This window comes from Anopheles nili, chromosome 3 (assembly GCF_943737925.1).
Source record: "Anopheles nili chromosome 3, idAnoNiliSN_F5_01, whole genome shotgun sequence".
NCBI classification, from domain to species: domain Eukaryota; kingdom Metazoa; phylum Arthropoda; class Insecta; order Diptera; family Culicidae; genus Anopheles; species Anopheles nili.
In genome coordinates this window covers 18,103,588-18,120,404 of record NC_071292.1, presented here as the reverse complement: position 1 = coordinate 18,120,404, position 16,817 = coordinate 18,103,588, and the positions used below count along the sequence as shown (strand labels likewise).

The 16,817-nt window shown below is 46.2% G+C and overlaps 4 protein-coding genes and 1 non-coding gene across 5 annotated transcripts; 4 read left to right on the top strand and 1 right to left on the bottom strand.

Moving 5' to 3' along the window:
• The first annotated feature begins 370 nt into the window (after window positions 1-370).
• Window positions 371-3,914, top strand: LOC128727046 (facilitated trehalose transporter Tret1-like). Its single transcript, XM_053820907.1, has 5 exons — window positions 371-603; window positions 2,248-2,611; window positions 2,672-3,006; window positions 3,078-3,493; window positions 3,565-3,914. The coding sequence occupies exons 1-5, from the start codon at window positions 546-548 to the stop codon at window positions 3,778-3,780; spliced, it is 1,389 nt and encodes a 462-aa protein (XP_053676882.1). The 5' UTR covers window positions 371-545; the 3' UTR covers window positions 3,781-3,914.
• Window positions 3,915-4,250: 336 nt separating this feature from the next.
• LOC128723819 (facilitated trehalose transporter Tret1-like) lies at window positions 4,251-6,600 on the top strand. The gene is made up of 8 exons (XM_053817585.1): window positions 4,251-4,388; window positions 4,463-4,691; window positions 4,888-5,123; window positions 5,198-5,328; window positions 5,395-5,732; window positions 5,802-6,223; window positions 6,306-6,371; window positions 6,436-6,600. Exons 1-8 carry the CDS (start codon window positions 4,251-4,253, stop codon window positions 6,577-6,579), a joined length of 1,704 nt encoding a protein of 567 aa, XP_053673560.1. The 3' UTR covers window positions 6,580-6,600.
• Window positions 6,601-7,269: 669 nt separating this feature from the next.
• Window positions 7,270-11,247, top strand: LOC128723818 (facilitated trehalose transporter Tret1-like). The gene is made up of 5 exons (XM_053817584.1): window positions 7,270-7,324; window positions 7,393-8,154; window positions 9,824-10,266; window positions 10,900-10,965; window positions 11,032-11,247. Exons 1-5 carry the CDS (start codon window positions 7,270-7,272, stop codon window positions 11,191-11,193), a joined length of 1,488 nt encoding a protein of 495 aa, XP_053673559.1. The 3' UTR covers window positions 11,194-11,247.
• A 1,666-nt stretch (window positions 11,248-12,913) lies between these two features.
• LOC128723817 (zinc finger protein 808-like) lies at window positions 12,914-13,916 on the bottom strand. The gene is made up of 2 exons (XM_053817583.1): window positions 13,026-13,916; window positions 12,914-12,922 (listed from the first exon to the last, which is right to left on the bottom strand). The coding sequence occupies exons 1-2, from the start codon at window positions 13,914-13,916 to the stop codon at window positions 12,914-12,916; spliced, it is 900 nt and encodes a 299-aa protein (XP_053673558.1).
• A 2,758-nt stretch (window positions 13,917-16,674) lies between these two features.
• On the top strand, window positions 16,675-16,756 carry Trnas-aga (transfer RNA serine (anticodon AGA)). The gene has a single exon. It is a non-coding gene; the product is annotated as a tRNA-Ser (tRNA).
• The last annotated feature ends 61 nt before the right edge of the window (window positions 16,757-16,817 follow it).

Here is a 16,817-nt window from a genome sequence, read left to right as displayed (position 1 = left end):
CCGATCTGCAGCTTGCACCCGTTTGCGAAGTGAATCGGAGTGTTTGCTCACTTCCTGTCCCGGAAGCGTTCGGGATATTTCACCAAAAAACCCACCAAACAGCCTGATCTCAGTAGGCGAGGCACATTTTCGCCTGTCAAACACAGCCGCGGATAATGTTCGCTTATCGCGCGTGCCTGTTGCGATGGCGCGCTTGGGACGAAATCGAGTTGAGACAAACCGTAAATCAACGGGCTCGCGGTCGCGTTCGCGAGATGAAACCATAAAGATAAAACCCGCCCCTTCTGGATCCTTCGTCGCAAACCCGGCAGCCGCCGGAACAGCCTCCCGGAAAACGCAACCCCTTGAAGGTCCCCTGAAATCCGCCAGCTGGCTCAGTGTTGCAACGGTGCGTGCCTCGAGCGCAAGTTCCTCCCAAGTGGGGGCCATTTTTACCTTCTTCTTCTTCTTCTTCTTCTGTTTTTCCCACCCGTTTTGTTGTTGTTGTTCTTCTTCTTCTTCGTTCGGTACCGCCGCTTCGTTCGGGTGGGTGGAGGATCGCCGGCATGTTTTTGGAATTTCTCTCACGCCGATACTGGAAGCAGTTTGCCGCCATCGCCGCCGGTAAGTACGGATCGCTCGATTCGCGGACACGATGACGCGTTACTCCCACTACCGCCCCAGGGGGTGGGTGGGGGTTGCACGATCAGTTCGTTGAACTCCGCGCGTTTAGTGTGTTAGTTTGGCGGAACCATCCAGGTGGTGGGACATAAAAATCGAAATAACGAAACGAAGGAAATAGGGGATGGAGAAATACAAAAGGGGGGAACAAAGAAAAAGAAACGCAAAACGCGAGCTCTCGAAGACCAAGCCACTAGGTGCGAACTCTTGTCGCCTGGCCAGGAAACCGGGATTCGGAGGCAGCGAGATGGGACGGACGTTGTGAATGGCACGGCCAGCACCCTGCGCATGTCTGCGTGCGTGTCTAGTGCGTGTCCACCTCTGGCTGCTCGCTTTGGCAAACATTTAATAATAAATGGACAAATAGACACGCCAGGGAATGACGGTCGGCTTGACGGAACCGCGCACCGGTGATAAGCTTGCATGCGAATGACGTCGGCTGCCGGGGACCGGCATTGAGGTGTGCGAGGGGGGGGGGTGAGGATCGCAAACAATGATTTACATTAGAAAGCACTCCCTCCACCAGGGACGTGCGTTTTTCCGTTCTTAGTTCCCGAGCCCGGACTTCTGCGCGACTCCGTTCCGCCATTTAGAACCGTACCGGTCTGGTCCGGTGTGTGATCTGTTCATTAGACCACGGGCTTGTGGAGTCCCAGGTAAGGTGTGGTATTTACCAGGAACCCAACGTGACTTCTGGTGATCGCGAGACGAACCTGCCAGAATGCTAGCGAACGTCGGCTTGCGAGTGCTGGAAAGTGAAATATAAGATATGTGACTCCTGGGACTCGACGCGTCGACGACCTGAATTGGAGTTGGAATAATTTCCAAAAACAACCACCCGGTTGAGGGGTTGAATTAAAAAGGCACAAGCGAATGAATAAATGCATGCGAGGTTGGCTGCATTATTCATCCAAATGGCGCCGTCGTCGTAGAAAGAGGATGCTCGCTTGCAAATAGGTAGACATTCAATGCTCCCAAACGATTTGAATGTGGATCGTATATCTTGCATTCGATCGATATGGAGATGAAAAACCAATCCAATGGGTGTTTGGGGATGAATTTTAAAATCTCCTCCTTGTGTTGTTATGCGATCGTAGTCACCACCGTTCGGTTGAGGTTCACCAACGTCCTGCAGAACGGCCTACTACGATCACGTTGCGACGTCACACGGGAGAATGGAAAACTAAACCTCTCAACCGTCAAAACACACAGTTGACGGATCCCCTCGAGCTTCTCGTTGTAGCCCCGTGTTCGCGCGCGCAATTTCAACCGATCTCGTCACCTGCAGCTAGCGATCGCGCATGCGAACTGCGATGGTTGTAATATTAGCAGCGGTGTTAGATAACTGTCAAACTCGCTAATACTCGGCGTGAAACTGCGGTAAACAATGCGCTTCCGTGCAGCAGAATGGAACAGGAATCGAACTCACGCCGAGTCCTTTGGGCACGGGAATCCCTCAACCAGGTGTTGGCGATCCTCAGAAGTAATACCCTCAGAACACCCGCAGAACAACACCCGTTTAGTCAGTGATCGTGCGAATGGTTTTGAGAGAGTCTAAGTGCCCGTGACCTGTTCTTCTTTCCACAGTACACATCATCACCGCGAGCTACGGTGTGACGGTAGGATGGCCTGCACCTATTATACCTCTACTTCGATCGCCGGACACTCCACTACCGACTGGTCCTGTCACCGTGGAAGAAGCGTCCTGGATTGGAGCAACACTTTGCATCGGTGGCACCATCGGAACGGTCCTGTTTGCTATCATTCACACGCGTTTTGGGAAGAAAGTGAGTCTTCTTCTGCTCCCAGTGCCACATCTCGTCCTGTGGACGCTCCTCCTCGTGGGTGACAACGTGTGGTACATCTACGGGGCGCGTTTCTGCAGTGGACTGACGGGAGGCGGTGTTGTCAGTGTGGTGCCACTCTTCATCGCGGACATCGCCGATAAACGGTAAGCCGCCGAAGATGGGCTGTCCCGATTTAGATGTGATCGTTTTAACCCTTTTTGTAGAATCCGCGGCACGTTGGGATCGCTGACGATCATCTTCATCAATGTTGGGCTGATATTTATCTACTCGTGTGGGAACTACCTAGCGTACGATACCATCCCGAAGATCATGCTGGTTCCTCCGGTGGCGTATCTATTGCTGGTTAGCTTCCTACCCGAAACACCGTACTGTCTGTTGCGGAAAGGTCGCATTCAAGAAGCAGAACAGTCGCTCATGTTCTACCGCAACATCTCGGATGAGCGGCATCGAACGGCTGAGTTTACGACCGAGTTTGAAGAGATGAAAACCTTCATCCAGACGGAAAGCACCCAACCGCCCCTGTGCTGGGCGGATTTCAGTAAGATCCGCGTACACACTGGCAAAACATCCCAGGATGGTCATTTAAAGGAGGAGTATTTCTCATTCCAGCAACACCGGAAGCGAAGCGAGGTCTCTTCATTGGCGTGTTCGTGATGGCACTCAACCAGTTTAGTGGGATTTTCGCCATTCTGACGTACGCTGGGACGATTTTCCAACTCTCCGGAACTGGTATCGATCCGAGCTTGGCCCTGACCATCCTGGCCGTCATCAACATCTCCGGTAACTTCACTTCCTTCGCGATCATCGATCGGGTTGGACGTAAGATACTGCTGCTACTGTCGGCACTGGGTGTTGGTTTGGCGTTGGGCGTACTCGGAGCCTACTCCTATTTGCTAACCATCGGCTACAACCTGTACGGTCTCGAATGGTTGCCCGTTTTGGCGCTTTCGATGACACTTTTCCTCGCAGCCCTTGGCATCACGAATGTGCCCTTTTTCATCGTCCCAGAAGTGATGCCACCGAAGGTACTCCAACGAGTGAAGCTCCAACAGGCGATCGGTGGATAACAGATGTCCTTTATTTGATTTACTTTTAGCTCCGAAGCATTGGCAGCACGATTAGTGCCACCCTACTGTGCATGTTTGCGTTCGTGTGCGTCAAGCTCTACCCAATCCTGATGGAGACGATCTACATTCACGGGACGGTCTGGATATCGTCGGGCGTGTGCGCAGTCGGTGTGGTGATCATCATTTTCTTCGTCCCGGAAACGAAAGGCAAAAACTTAAACGTACAAACTGTGGAGAAACAGTAAAACAGAGAAACTCGCGGGTGGCACTCTACTGAAGTACAAATAAATGCTAGTTAAATGTTGCGATCGGTGAAACACGCGCTGAACATTCAAATTCAAAAACCTAAGCTAAGTTCTGTAATGTAACGCACGGAAGAAAGCTCACAATAAAACAAGAACCAAACCAAAAAACCACATCCTGCGGGTCGTTCCTTCGCCTACAAAGGCCTACTGTGATTGAACGAATGCAGGCATGTTTTGACATCCAGCTCAAGAGAACTGCACAAAGCGTTTGATAACTTTTGCCTCTGGACGTATGGTCCATTTTCGCTATCTTCTCCGCTAGAATGCAAAACGCCCTTTTTAAACTGTGACCTGCAAGCGATCTGGAACAAAAACACGTGCTGTGTTCCGTTTCTCCTCAATGAACCAGCAGCAGCAGCAGCAAATGCATTGTTTCACAATGGGCGTTAAACATTTCCTTATCTCTGGCGATGGTGGCGCAGTTCTCACACTCGATCATCTCCCAACCACCACCGCCCTCGGTAATGATCTCGACAATGACCATCACTTCCACCCAACCAGATCGCGGTCTCATCCGGGAGCGATTAATCCCCCAGACACCGGTATCGGTCAGAATTCAGGTGTTCTCCCCACGGAAAACTGCTTGAAAGTAATTTGCCCCAACCCCGACAAACCTGGCTAGGCAACTAGCACCAGCCGGACCAACACCGGTGTCCAGCGTGACAGTGTTTACTATTCGGGAGTGACGTCCACATGCTCGCCACACTTTACGCGGATTGATTTATGCTTATCAAACAACGCCATCAGTGACTTTCCGCTGGAGGAGGTGACACTGCTGAGCTTGCGGCTAGAGAGCCGTGTTAGGGCACGACAAGTCGCGGACACATTCGCAAAGCGTCCAGTTCTAGGTGGTCTGTTCCGATGCGAGAGGGAACACTGTTGGGTCTCTTCCTGGTAGGATAGCGAAGCGAGCTTTAGCATCAGCGCGATGGATTCTAACAGGGGCCTGAGGAATCAAATCTTTGCCACCGGTGTCAGTGAGTGTCCTGGAAGTGTCCTGGTCACCCGGAACAAGGACATGGATATAACAACTTCAACTCGTTACAGTGAACATCATCAACCTTTCGCATGGGGCGGCCCTTGGGTGGGTTTCGCCATACCTGCCGGTGCTGATGAACCCGGATCAGGATATCCTGGATACGGGACCGGTCACGATCGAGCAAGGATCATGGATAGGATCGATCCTTTGCCTCGGCGCGCTTTTCGGTGCGTTCCTGTACGGATTCATGGTGGAGAAGGTTGGCATCAAACGAACGCTACAAGCCCTCGTAGTTCCGCACTCGGTAAGAGCTCTCGTATTGGCAACTTTTCCTTTACACTGTATCCTTACTGGAATCCTTCATTCTTACATCCAAAGGCGTTCTGGATCATCACCTGCCTTGCCACCTCCGTCACGCAGCTATACCTAGCGCGTTTCCTTGCGGGCCTTTCCGGTGGTGGCATCATCGTTGTGTTCCCTCTCTTCATCGCGGACATCTCCGATAAGAAGTAAGACCTGCCTAACAGTCCTAACCGCAAACCTGCACTCTCAACCGCTCCGTCTGTTTTGTGTAGAATCCGTGGAATTCTCGGTTCCTTTCTGGCGCTCACCAGCAACGGCGGTATCCTTCTCATGTACGTCATTGGTGACGTTCTGTCGTACCGCACAGTTGCCTTATCCATGCTTGTGCTACCCCTGATCTTCACCATACTGATGTGCTTCATTCCGGACACTCCACAAACCTGCCTGAAGATGGGCAGACCAATTGAAGCGGAACGGTGCTTTATGTTCTACCGTGGCATCAAAACACCGGCCGAGAAAACGTCCGCCTTTCGGCAGGAGTTCGACAACATGGAAAAGTTTATCGAACACAACGCCGGCCAGAGCTCACGAGTCACGCTAGCGGACTTCCGTAAGCAACGATGAAGGTCGAAGATCTTGATCGCGATCATATTCAGCTATCATATTGTCTACGTTTCAGAATCACGTGAAGCGAAGCTGGGCCTGTTCATCGGTGTGTTCCTGATGTTTATCAATCAGTTCTGTGGAGTCTTCGCGATCCTCACGTACGCGGCCTCTATCTTTGCTGGCGTTGGGTCCACCCTCGACCCAAACACGTCCGCCATCATTATGGGCACGATCCAGATCGTCGGAACGCTTTCGTCCTTCGTGTTCGTGGATCTGGCCGGCCGGAAGGTGCTGTTGATCGTGTCCACCTTTGGTACCGGGCTGGGTTTGCTTCTGCTTGCCGTGTTCAACTGGTTCACCGGTAATGGAGCGGAACAGTGGCTCCAGGACTACAGCTGGTTCCCGATCGTGAGCCTTTCGGCGACGGTCTACCTCTTCTCGATAGGGCTGTGCAATATTCCGTTCTTCGTGCTACCGGAATTGCTACCACCGAAGGTAAGCTATACAAAGGGAGTCTACCTAGCTTTAGATCCTTGCGCTTCTAAATAAGGACCTCCATTCTGCTTTTCGTCCACAGATATGTAACGTTGGAAACACGCTGAGCATGGTTTCGATCACGATATTCTCTTTCATCAGCCTGAAGGTGCAGAACCAATGGTTAATTCTCGTACATCAAAATTCACCAAGAACCTTATTTAATATTACAGATCTTCCCGATTATGGTAGAGGTCATCAAGCTTTATGGTGCACTGGGACTGTTCGCAGGCATTTCATTCGCCGGTGTTGCGATGATCGCTTTGATCGTGCCCGAAACGAAAGGGAAAAATCTCATCGGACCGCAGAATGTTTAGAAAATGTCATTATTTGTAATAAACCACCCATAAGTTATAAATTATGTTATAAGCTAGTCACACATTTTTCAGCTCTTGGCGAGTGGGGGTATTATTTTTTTACCAAACAAAAAACTAGGAAAATAAAACAAAATGCAAAGGGAACAATAAAACCAATCAGCAAGCTAGTTTTCATTTCATTTTATACCCTTTATTTTTCTGCAATCTTCTCTCTTTCTCCCACTCTCTCACGGAATCGTAAATAGCCATTTTTTAAAGAAAATTTGGCGGCCAGTGATACCGGTTGATCATTAACAAGCAAAATATGGCGACTCTTGCAGGCGAATAAAAATAGCGATCTGATTGATTAAAATATTGCTAAGGGAATAATTGAAATCAAATTAGTACCAACTCACTTGCGTTTCAGTACACTAGCACCACAAGCGAGAGCACATGTACCAGTAGTGACCGCGGTCTATTTACCGTGCGAATCCTTCCCGTCTCGGCCACCGACACGTGCCACTATTTGCGATGCACCACCTCCCGATAACGACTAAAATCCCTCAGACGTGCTTGCTTTGTCGGAAGTGCTAATCCGTGCTGCCGGTTTGTGGCAGATCCACCCAGGTAAAACGTGCGCCGGATGACGGCAGACGGACGAACTGCTCATTACCCGCCGGGATACGAACCGGTGCAGGTGTTTATCCCACAATGCACCCACTCGCATTGCTCTCCGTGCGGAACCAGTTCGCAGGATCCTTTGTCGGTAAGGTCAACGCGCGTGTCCTTGGAGTGATGTGTCTGATCAGCCTCAGTTGGTGCCGTTTTTCACAGTGAACATCATCTCGCTGTCGCACGGATTTGCCCTCGGTTGGGTGTCACCTTCGCTGGAGTATCTGCAGTCAAACGGGACGCATCTCACCAGTGGACCGATCACGGTCGAACAGACATCCTGGCTCGGATCATCCATTTCGCTCGGTGCCGTATTCGGAGTTGTGCTGTACGGTTTCATCGCCGATCGATTCGGTAAACGCACTGCCCTTCAGTTGACCTTGGTCCCACATGTGGTAAGGCATCCAAGCCTTCAAACATTAGCCACCGTAACCATCGTACCGGTTTTCAAGGGTTTCTGGCTGTGCATCATCTTCGCCCGTGACGTCATGGTTCTGTGTGTGGGACGGCTGCTGTCGGGAGCGGCCGGTGGTGGTATCCTGCGCATCGTGCCCCTATTCATCGCGGACATAGCGGATTGTCGCATCCGTGGCATGCTTGGATCGCTGTTACCCGTCTGCCTTAACCTTGGCACCGTGCTGGCGTTTGTGCTGGGTACCTTCGTGCACTTCAGCACATTCCCGCTGGTGGCGCTAGCATTGCCGGTTTTCTTCGGATTCACCATCTGCTTGATACCGGAAACGCCACCTTGCTTGCTACGTGCGCTCCGGAACGAGCGCGCTGAACGGTCGCTTATGTTTTATCGCGGCATTCAGGGACATTTCGCGAAGTCGGATCCTTTCCGGGATGAGTTCCGGCAGCTGCAGGATGTGATCGAGCGTGAACGAACGGCACCGGATGCTGGACTGACGTGGCAGGATTTCGGTGAGTACGCAGGCGGTCTCACGCACGGACAACGTGGAGCGGTTGAATGAAATGAAATGAACGTGTCGAGCTCTGATAAGCAGGTGTTTTTGTTTGCGGGCTGTTACCGGCGGATGTGCGTTAGACGGTGGAATGGAGGACTTTCTCAAGCCGAGAAGCGATCGTTTTTCCACAAACAACCTGTGCAAAGTGCTCGTGATGTGTTGATTGAAAGATTAAGGAAGCAATTTTATCAGGGGTATACGTGGCATTCCAATGAGCACGCATTTGTTGGCAAAAAAGTGCATTTAAAGCGGCATTTGTTTCATCAATGTAATCGTGATGAAAAACATTTAAATTGCCATGGCAGGATGAACACTTTTTGCGAGCGAATAACACCAAACGAAACCTTCACCTTCATCGAATCAGACTTGGCGCGCTATTTTGGGGGGAGTGGTAGAAAATTGATTGAACATTGCCCACCTTCGTCGATTAGGGTGGTGTGAGATGTTGCCATTGGGGACGAATGGAATGCCCCCACCCCCCCCCCCCACCTTCCCCATTCCCTTCCCTCCCTTAGCGCATGTTATCGAAACCCCTTCGAAAGCGGGGACCTGCGGCGCCACTGATAGGTCGGGCACTTGCTCGGAAATACAACAAACCTGACCTTGAAAGATAACGAAACGCACGAGTTACGAGCGAAAAAAAAAAAGATGGGAAGGTTTTACCGTAGCGGACGTCCCGAAGAGTTCGCAGAATGAGTACGACCCTTTTCCAGGGCCAAGCGAGCTCGAAGACTTGTTCTTCGATGTCGAAAAATGCCCCAAAATGCTTGGAAGGAAAGCAGCAACGCGAATGCGAAGGAAGAGAAAAGAAAACCCTCCACGCCATGCGATTAATCGCACTGCTGCAATCGGTTTAGATGCGCAATCTACCGAAAGAATCTAACAAAAAGCACCCCATGATTAGGGCACCGAATTGCATCATCACCGATTGCAGTGCCGCCCACTGCAATAGCCGATTGCGAAACGATGCGTTTTTCGAAGCGCTGGCCGCGTTATCGGAACCGCGGAGGCAAAAGGTGGAGAAAACCCCTGAAAAAGTGGTCGCATGAAAAATAAAAACGGAATGTCCGCTCGATTAGTTATCGGAGTTCCTCGACAGCGTAGCGTGTTGTGCAGCACGAAGGGATCGTGGCATCTTCGCAGCCGTCTGTCCCGTATCGCTTGCGCTTTTACTTTTTTTTTTGCATTTACGCCGCGAAAACCCACCCGTGGGGTTGGGTTATGTAATGGCCGGACAATGGCATGTTTCGTTACTGGCAGTAATTGTGTAATATCAGAGCAAGAAGCTGATCAATTGCATGACCACTTTGGAAGGGTTAGGGCGCTTGAAATTTGTTACTATCCTGCGGATTTTTAGTTTTCCAGGTTTAATAGCTTTATCACTTCTGTTTGATATTGAAGCACAAGCTGGGCATGTTTTGAGGTTATGAGTTAAGCGATTTTGCCACCATTTTGGAAAAGGAAAGTCAATTTTCAGCCTACTACGATGCTATAGGAGAAATCAATCACGATTAGCAAGGGAAGCAAATGTACTGTGATGTCCTTGCTGCTCCTGTGACGTCGTGATTTTACACTATACCAACATCCGCTCAACCAACTCTCTCACCCCCAAAAAAAAAACACAGCCACACAACCCGCTCGCCGAGGACTCGCACTTGCGATGTTTCTCGTCCTGCTGAACCAATGCTGCGGATCGCTCGTCCTCATCACCTACGCTACCACCATTTTCGACCTTGCCAGCCCACCCACCCCCACCCACTCACAGCCCGTCCTGCCCGCCTCGCTTGCCTCCATCACCCTGGCCACGGTACAACTCCTCGGAACGTTCATCTCACTGGCCCTCATCGACCGGATCGGTCGCCGTATCCTGCTGATCGTGTCCTGTCTCGGTGTCTCCCTTGGGTACCTCATCCTGGCCGCTTACGTCCAGCTAGTGCTACCCCTTGGCCCACCCAGCCCCCTCGGACAGCTGCTACCCATCGTGAGCCTCTCCTTCAGCATCCTGCTCGCCTCAATCGGACTGCTTAGCGTTCCGTACATCGTCATGGCCGAGGTGTTGCCTGCGAAGGTCGGATCAATCTTTCCAGCTGAACAGCTTCTCTTCCGCCCGCAATGCTTACCAACCTGCGGTGACTTGGCGCATTCTTCGCCACCATTCACGTGTATATGTTGTGGATCGTCCCAGGTCCATGTGTGTGTGTGTGGGGGTTTATCTAAACAGCGCCTAACCTTGACATTGGCATTCGCCGCCGACCGCATCGCATCGTTCATCGACATTCTGCGACACCGACATCTTCTCTTCTTCGGCTTTTTCTTCTCTTTCACACCAGACCAGGGTGTTTGCTTTGCGTTTTTGTTTGTTGATTTTTTTTATGATTGTTAGTAATTTCTTGTGCTTCATTTTCGTGCCCCGTTCGGTTGTGGTGTTGTAACGTATCGTCTGGATGTCGGGAATGTCTTTTTCCTGCTGTTGTTGTTTGCTTGCTTGCTTGCTGTTGCATTGGGGTATTATTTTCGTTCTCACGACGATTTATGCACGCCTGCCGAGTCACCAGCCTGCATCATTTGTCCTTCGCTTGCGTTCCCGCGCGATTGCTTATGCATTTTCTAATATTTTTTTGCTCTTTTTCGTGCGCCTCTCCCCACGCACTGTTTCTTCCTCACACCGGACACCGGTTGCACTCTCCCAACCCATGGGCAGATAAGGAACGTCGGCAGCTCGATCTGCATCACGATTGTGGCGTTTTGTGCGTTCGTGTTGCTAAAGGTACGTCCCGGGTACAGAAAGGATCACTGCGTGTTACGGTTCTAATTGTCACCTTCAACTTTACAGATTTTTCCGATCCTGCTGGACACTATCGGGCTGCCGGGTACGATGGGTGGGTTGGCGATGATATGCCTAATTGGAACGCCCGTAATCGCGTACTTTCTGCCGGAAACTCAGGGAAAATCCCTGCTGCCAAATACCACCCTGGAAGGGCAACCGACCGCGTAATCGATGCTCGTGCATAATTTTTGGTGGATTTGTAGGTTTGGGGGCACTCTGACATTGCCTTTGTATGTGATAAAACCGATGAAATAAGGGTTAGCTAAATAATGATTGTGTGATAAAATATATGCAATTTTTCAACATACTACACGTTTGGTACATTTTAATTTATGTGTGGACAACATAAGCAAGTTTCTCAATACGGCCTGGCCATTCCTAATTAAATAATAATAATAATAACATAAACAAGTAATATTTATCACAAGGAGTGCACTCAAAACGCGTGATGTACTGTAAATGAACTTGAAATAAATATAATGAATAGCGAGAAGAGTATGAGAGAGCAGAATGAGCAGATAAAATGTGAAAGAGAACACGACACGTGAACATGGTACGATTCAGTCATGAAGCGAGCCTGTTCATTTTCCTTTGAGTTCACTAGATTTGTTAGCTCCGCACATGTAAAATAAGCGATATGTTTCAAAACATTTGACATGCTTGGAAGCAAATTATTTATGAGGATTTTAGTTTAATTGATTCCACGTGTCTTAAACCTGAGTGTCCATTTCTTTATACAGTAAAATAAAAATTAAAGGTAATACTAAAAGCTCGACAACGTGCATGTGACCCAAGTCAAAAAAATTTCAACACGACCGTTACGATATTGAGAACTCATATCCTCGTCTTCGAGTCATTGTAAATACAACACAACGTCATATAGTCATTGTAAATACAAAACAACGTGTAAAGCGAAAAAAGTACCGCGAGTAGCACGAACAAATCCAACAAATTTTCGCGCAAAGTAACAAGAGAGCAAGCCAGTTAAGAGTACGAAATAGATGGAGCATTTGAGTTGAAACGATGAATCGCTTGAAACATTTCAATTTCTCAAGTTCCTTCCTTTTACAGACCAATGAATGACGCTACATGTGTTCAAATGAATCTATGTTTTTACTATTAGCTGATAGATGACATAGTGAAACGTTTCAACAATTGAAACATTTCAAATGCATAATTTTCGTCTTATGGGGTCTCTTTTTACTAGCAAAATTCAGTACACAAAACTACTACGCTTTTTGGATATGCTGTCCTGTTGCATTTTAGTAAATTTCAGTAAAAATTTGCCCATGGAATACGTGGTACTCTTTGTTATAAATTATATTACGATTTTCGCCTTGCGCGTTGTGTATTCGCTTCAGAAGGTTAAGGAAGATTTGAAACAATTTGAATTTAAAATTGGGTAAATTTTATTTCTACATGTGGTTCTATGTGATGCGGGAATATAATGTGATGTATCAAAAACATTTACCTTTATCAATTTTGTAGTAGCTTATATTGGTGATAGAACACAGTTTAGTTTACTTACAACCCCAATTCTTCTCAACGGTTCAATTACATGCTATGTGCTTCGCGCATACACGCTGTTTTGAGCAAAAACAATTGAATTTAGGATAGTTACAAGACAGTGGTCAACCAAATGTGACACAGATATTTTAGATGGGATTAAAAACTGTTAAACAGTTCCAGCGCTTGAGCACTGAATTAATAGATAGTATGAATGAAGCTATGACTAATGCTACATTAAAACACATTTACTTGTTTTACTTTAAAAACGTTTATTTACAATCAACCTGTTCGTGGAACTTAATACAATTGAATTCATTTGTTTCGTTCATTTTCCTGTTTTTATCGTTACAAATTTAGTTAATACCTAAAAGTAAAACGATTACTTGACCTGCGAGTATGAGCAATAGTCCAGAGAAGCAATGTAACAGAATCGTTTATTTATCTCGATGTAACCTTTGATGCTTCATCAACTGTATTTTTGTTAGACATACTTTTTCGCATACATCACAATGCAGCTTATGACTCTCCGGAATATTGGTAGCGTGTTGAGTCTTTTTGTGATCATTAAGAGAGGATTTACGCGTAAATGATTTATCGCAAATATCGCAACTGAAGCAAGGTGTGTGAGCCTTAACGTGTACTGGAAGATTGTTTACCGGTATCGATTTAGAACAAATTGGACACTTTTTTAGTTGATGTACTCTTTGATGATTCATTAATTGTACCTTGGTAACACACACCTTGTCGCATTGATCACATTTAAGTTTTCCATCGTTCACAACTGTACTACCATGCTTGATCAATTTATGCTCGTCCAGAGTTTTTTTCCTAGTAAATGATTTACTACACACATCGCATAGAAAAGCCCCCGAATGGACTGCAACGTGACGCTTGAAGCTCGGTATTGGTACCGATTTATAACAAACCGGACATTGTTTTACGTTGTGTATTCTTAAATGGTTTGTCAGCTGTGTTTTGCTAGCACATACTTTTTCGCATTGATCACATTGCAGCTTTTGATCGTTTGACTGCTTCAAGCCATGGATGACATTTTTATGCTCGTTAAGACTATGCTTAGAAGCAAACGATTTAGCGCACACGTCACAACTGAAAGACCCTTTATGAGCAGCAACGTGTGCTTTGAAATTGTTTACTGAAATCGATTTGAAGCAAACAGGGCATTGCTTCTTGCGATGCACCCTGCGATGTTTAATAAACTGTGCTCTGTTCTCAAATTCTTTATCGCATTGGTCGCAATTGAGCGTTTGTTCGTCGGAAGTATTGCTCGAGTCCTCGTTTGATTCAGTCATATCATCATCAGGCAATTCGGTATCATTTTCTTCTTTGATTAACAATCGATTTGACTCTTCAATATCGATCATGTCATCTTCTAAATCAGCTGCAAAATCATTGAACATAGCAGCAGTTGTATATTTTTGTACAACATGTTTGGTTTTGGGAATTTCTTTAAAATTTGCTCTTAGCTCTTCAACGTCATGAAGTGCACCTTTTTGAAGCAACTTGTTTCCGTCCCAGCGAGCTTTAAAATTCTGCAGAAACTCATCATCCGTTTCGACATCATCCTCTTCTTGCTTAACTATTGATGAACTTGTTTCTTCCCGTTCTTTAGCATTATTCTGTTCGCTTACTTGGGGTGATTCTGCTTCAGGACAGCGATTTTCTAAATCGGGATTATATTCAAGTGACACCTTCACTTCGTCCATTTCAGTCTTGCATTCTACATGTGCCGTACCAGTAGCGACAGTTCTGTCGGGCTGCGACGAGTTATTTAGAGTCGATGGCGGTTCATCATGAGCGCCTGTGATAGACGATTCTTGTACAGCATCTCCTATATGTACACCCAACAATCGTTTTTGGTTCTCTTCTACCTGCACGCTAAATGTATCAAAATCACGTACCATTGAGGAGCATTTGTTACATGCAAACGCTGGTAAATCATTATTAGATTTTATCTGAAAGAAACGCATAAACCAAAAACAATTTAATATTAAAAATGCTGAAAAATTTACCAGTCTAGAACGTTCAACGTACCTCAAACCGAAACACACGAGCGACCGCCAACCGAAAAGATTTTTCCCATATGAAGGTGCCTCTGCCTTGAATATCCAACGTTTTTAAACAAAATCTGCAAGAGTCAGTACTCATCGTCGCACTAGAATTAGTGTTTTTACAATTAAAACGAAACGTTCTTTGATAGCTGTTAATACAGCTGAATATATATACAGCTTGCCACAAAACCAAGTTTGTCAACAAAATCTCCAAGCAAACATTCAATTAACTACGAAATAAACGTCAAACGGGATGTGTCAACCGGCGCTTCAATTTTCGTGATGTTTCGCTTCGTAGCCGTCCACTTGAAGCGAATGCATTTAACAGATCCATTGTTATCTCATTCCCCCTAAAATGCCGGAATTTATGATTAGTAGATACACCTTGAACTATTTACTAATTACGAAGAAACAAACATGTTTATCGAAGGAGCTACACTGATCTACCAGGAGTGGTTTCAAGCGGTATTTCCAAATGAATATTCAACTGTACTTTGCCGACGCACTTACCGCGTTCATTGCAGTGCAGCATTTGATCATACGGTGCATCATAAACATGGCATTCTTATGTATCGTTAGTTTACTTGAATGCAGATGACTCCACGCACATCTCGCCTTACACTTCACAACTTTGAGTCCTATGATCTTTAAGGTGCTTACGGAAAGCGTCGTTCTTAAACGATTGACCGCAAATTGGGCATTGTTTTACGCGGTGTTTTAACAGATGGTCTGTGAATTGCTTTTTGGTCACAAAGGTTTTTTTGCATTGAGTACAACGCGGCCTTTGATCTTCTGGAACAGATTTAATATGCTGGGCATTTAAATGCTCGCGAAGCGTATCCTTTCTAGAAAAAAATTTATCGCACACTTCGCATTTAAACACCTTCTTGTGGTTTGCAGTATGACGAGCGAAATGAACAGCTTCAATCAATTTATAGCACACCAGACATTGTTTTACGCTATCTGAAGTATCACTTTTGTGATGCTCGATTTCGTCCTGTTGTCGGGGCATCCCACTACCCGTTGTAATTTCAGCTGTTACTGTATGTTCTGGTTCATTTTCGATTTCAGTAATTAATTCTTCATTCGCCTCGCGTTCACTAGCATTACACAGTTCGTTTCCATATAGCGGCTTTTCTACGGAAGTACGAACATCCATATCCGATATACATTCATATGCCTCCTGACCATCATCCAGACAAGTAACATAACTGCATAGCGTTTTACGAGCAATACTTGCGCTTTCAGATCGTAATAAATTATCCAAGATTGATAATGGTTCAAAGCAAATATTCTCGCTGGAAATCTCGGCGAAGCTGTCGTCATCAATGCTAACGGGTTCTTCCTGGAAACGAACATTTTTAGCTGGAAGGATAGCTTCTTTCAGTATACCCTTAATAAGAAATTTTCTCTGATTCTCCTCTACATTTTGATAGAATTTATCAAAACGAATTATCATTGAGGAACATTTACAACATGCAAACGCTGGAAACATAGTTTCAGAACTTATCTGTAAAAAATGCATAAAACAAATGCCCATTTTAAATCAATGAATTACCAACAATATCTATAATGAACGTTAGATTACCTCAAACCGAAACACACGAGCCATCGCCAGCCGGAAAGATTTTTCCCATATGAACGAGCTTCTGCTTTTTAAATCCAACAAATCTAAACAAAATCTACATTGTTTAACATTCATGTTCGTTTTAAATTTCAATCGATGATCTTTATTAAACTTAAATAGAATTTTTCCTGTGATTGAGTACAGACGCTTATTTTGAAAGTAACAACAGTTGTTTTTATGACATAAATTTGCTGAATGACAACATAACCATCAATTGAAAAATGTCAGATACCATTTAAATAAGCTATATGTTAAATCCGTTAAAAATAGTTTTAAGCAACTGCATTCCAACGATTCCAACTATGATTTCATCTCAATATTTCAATAAGCATAATTAATAGGAATCAAAATTGCTGATGTTTGGCTTTTGCAAAAAGAAAATATTTTCATGCATGCCGACAAATGTCTGCGTCCCAACAGTACTCTACAATCCTCGTGCAACATGCAGTCGTGGCCGAGCGGTTAAGGCGTCTGACTAGAAATCAGATTCCCTCTGGGAGCGTAGGTTCGAATCCTACCGACTGCGTTTCTTTTAAAAAAAGTTTAATATACTTTTTGTGTATTATTTTATTTACTCCAGTATTTGT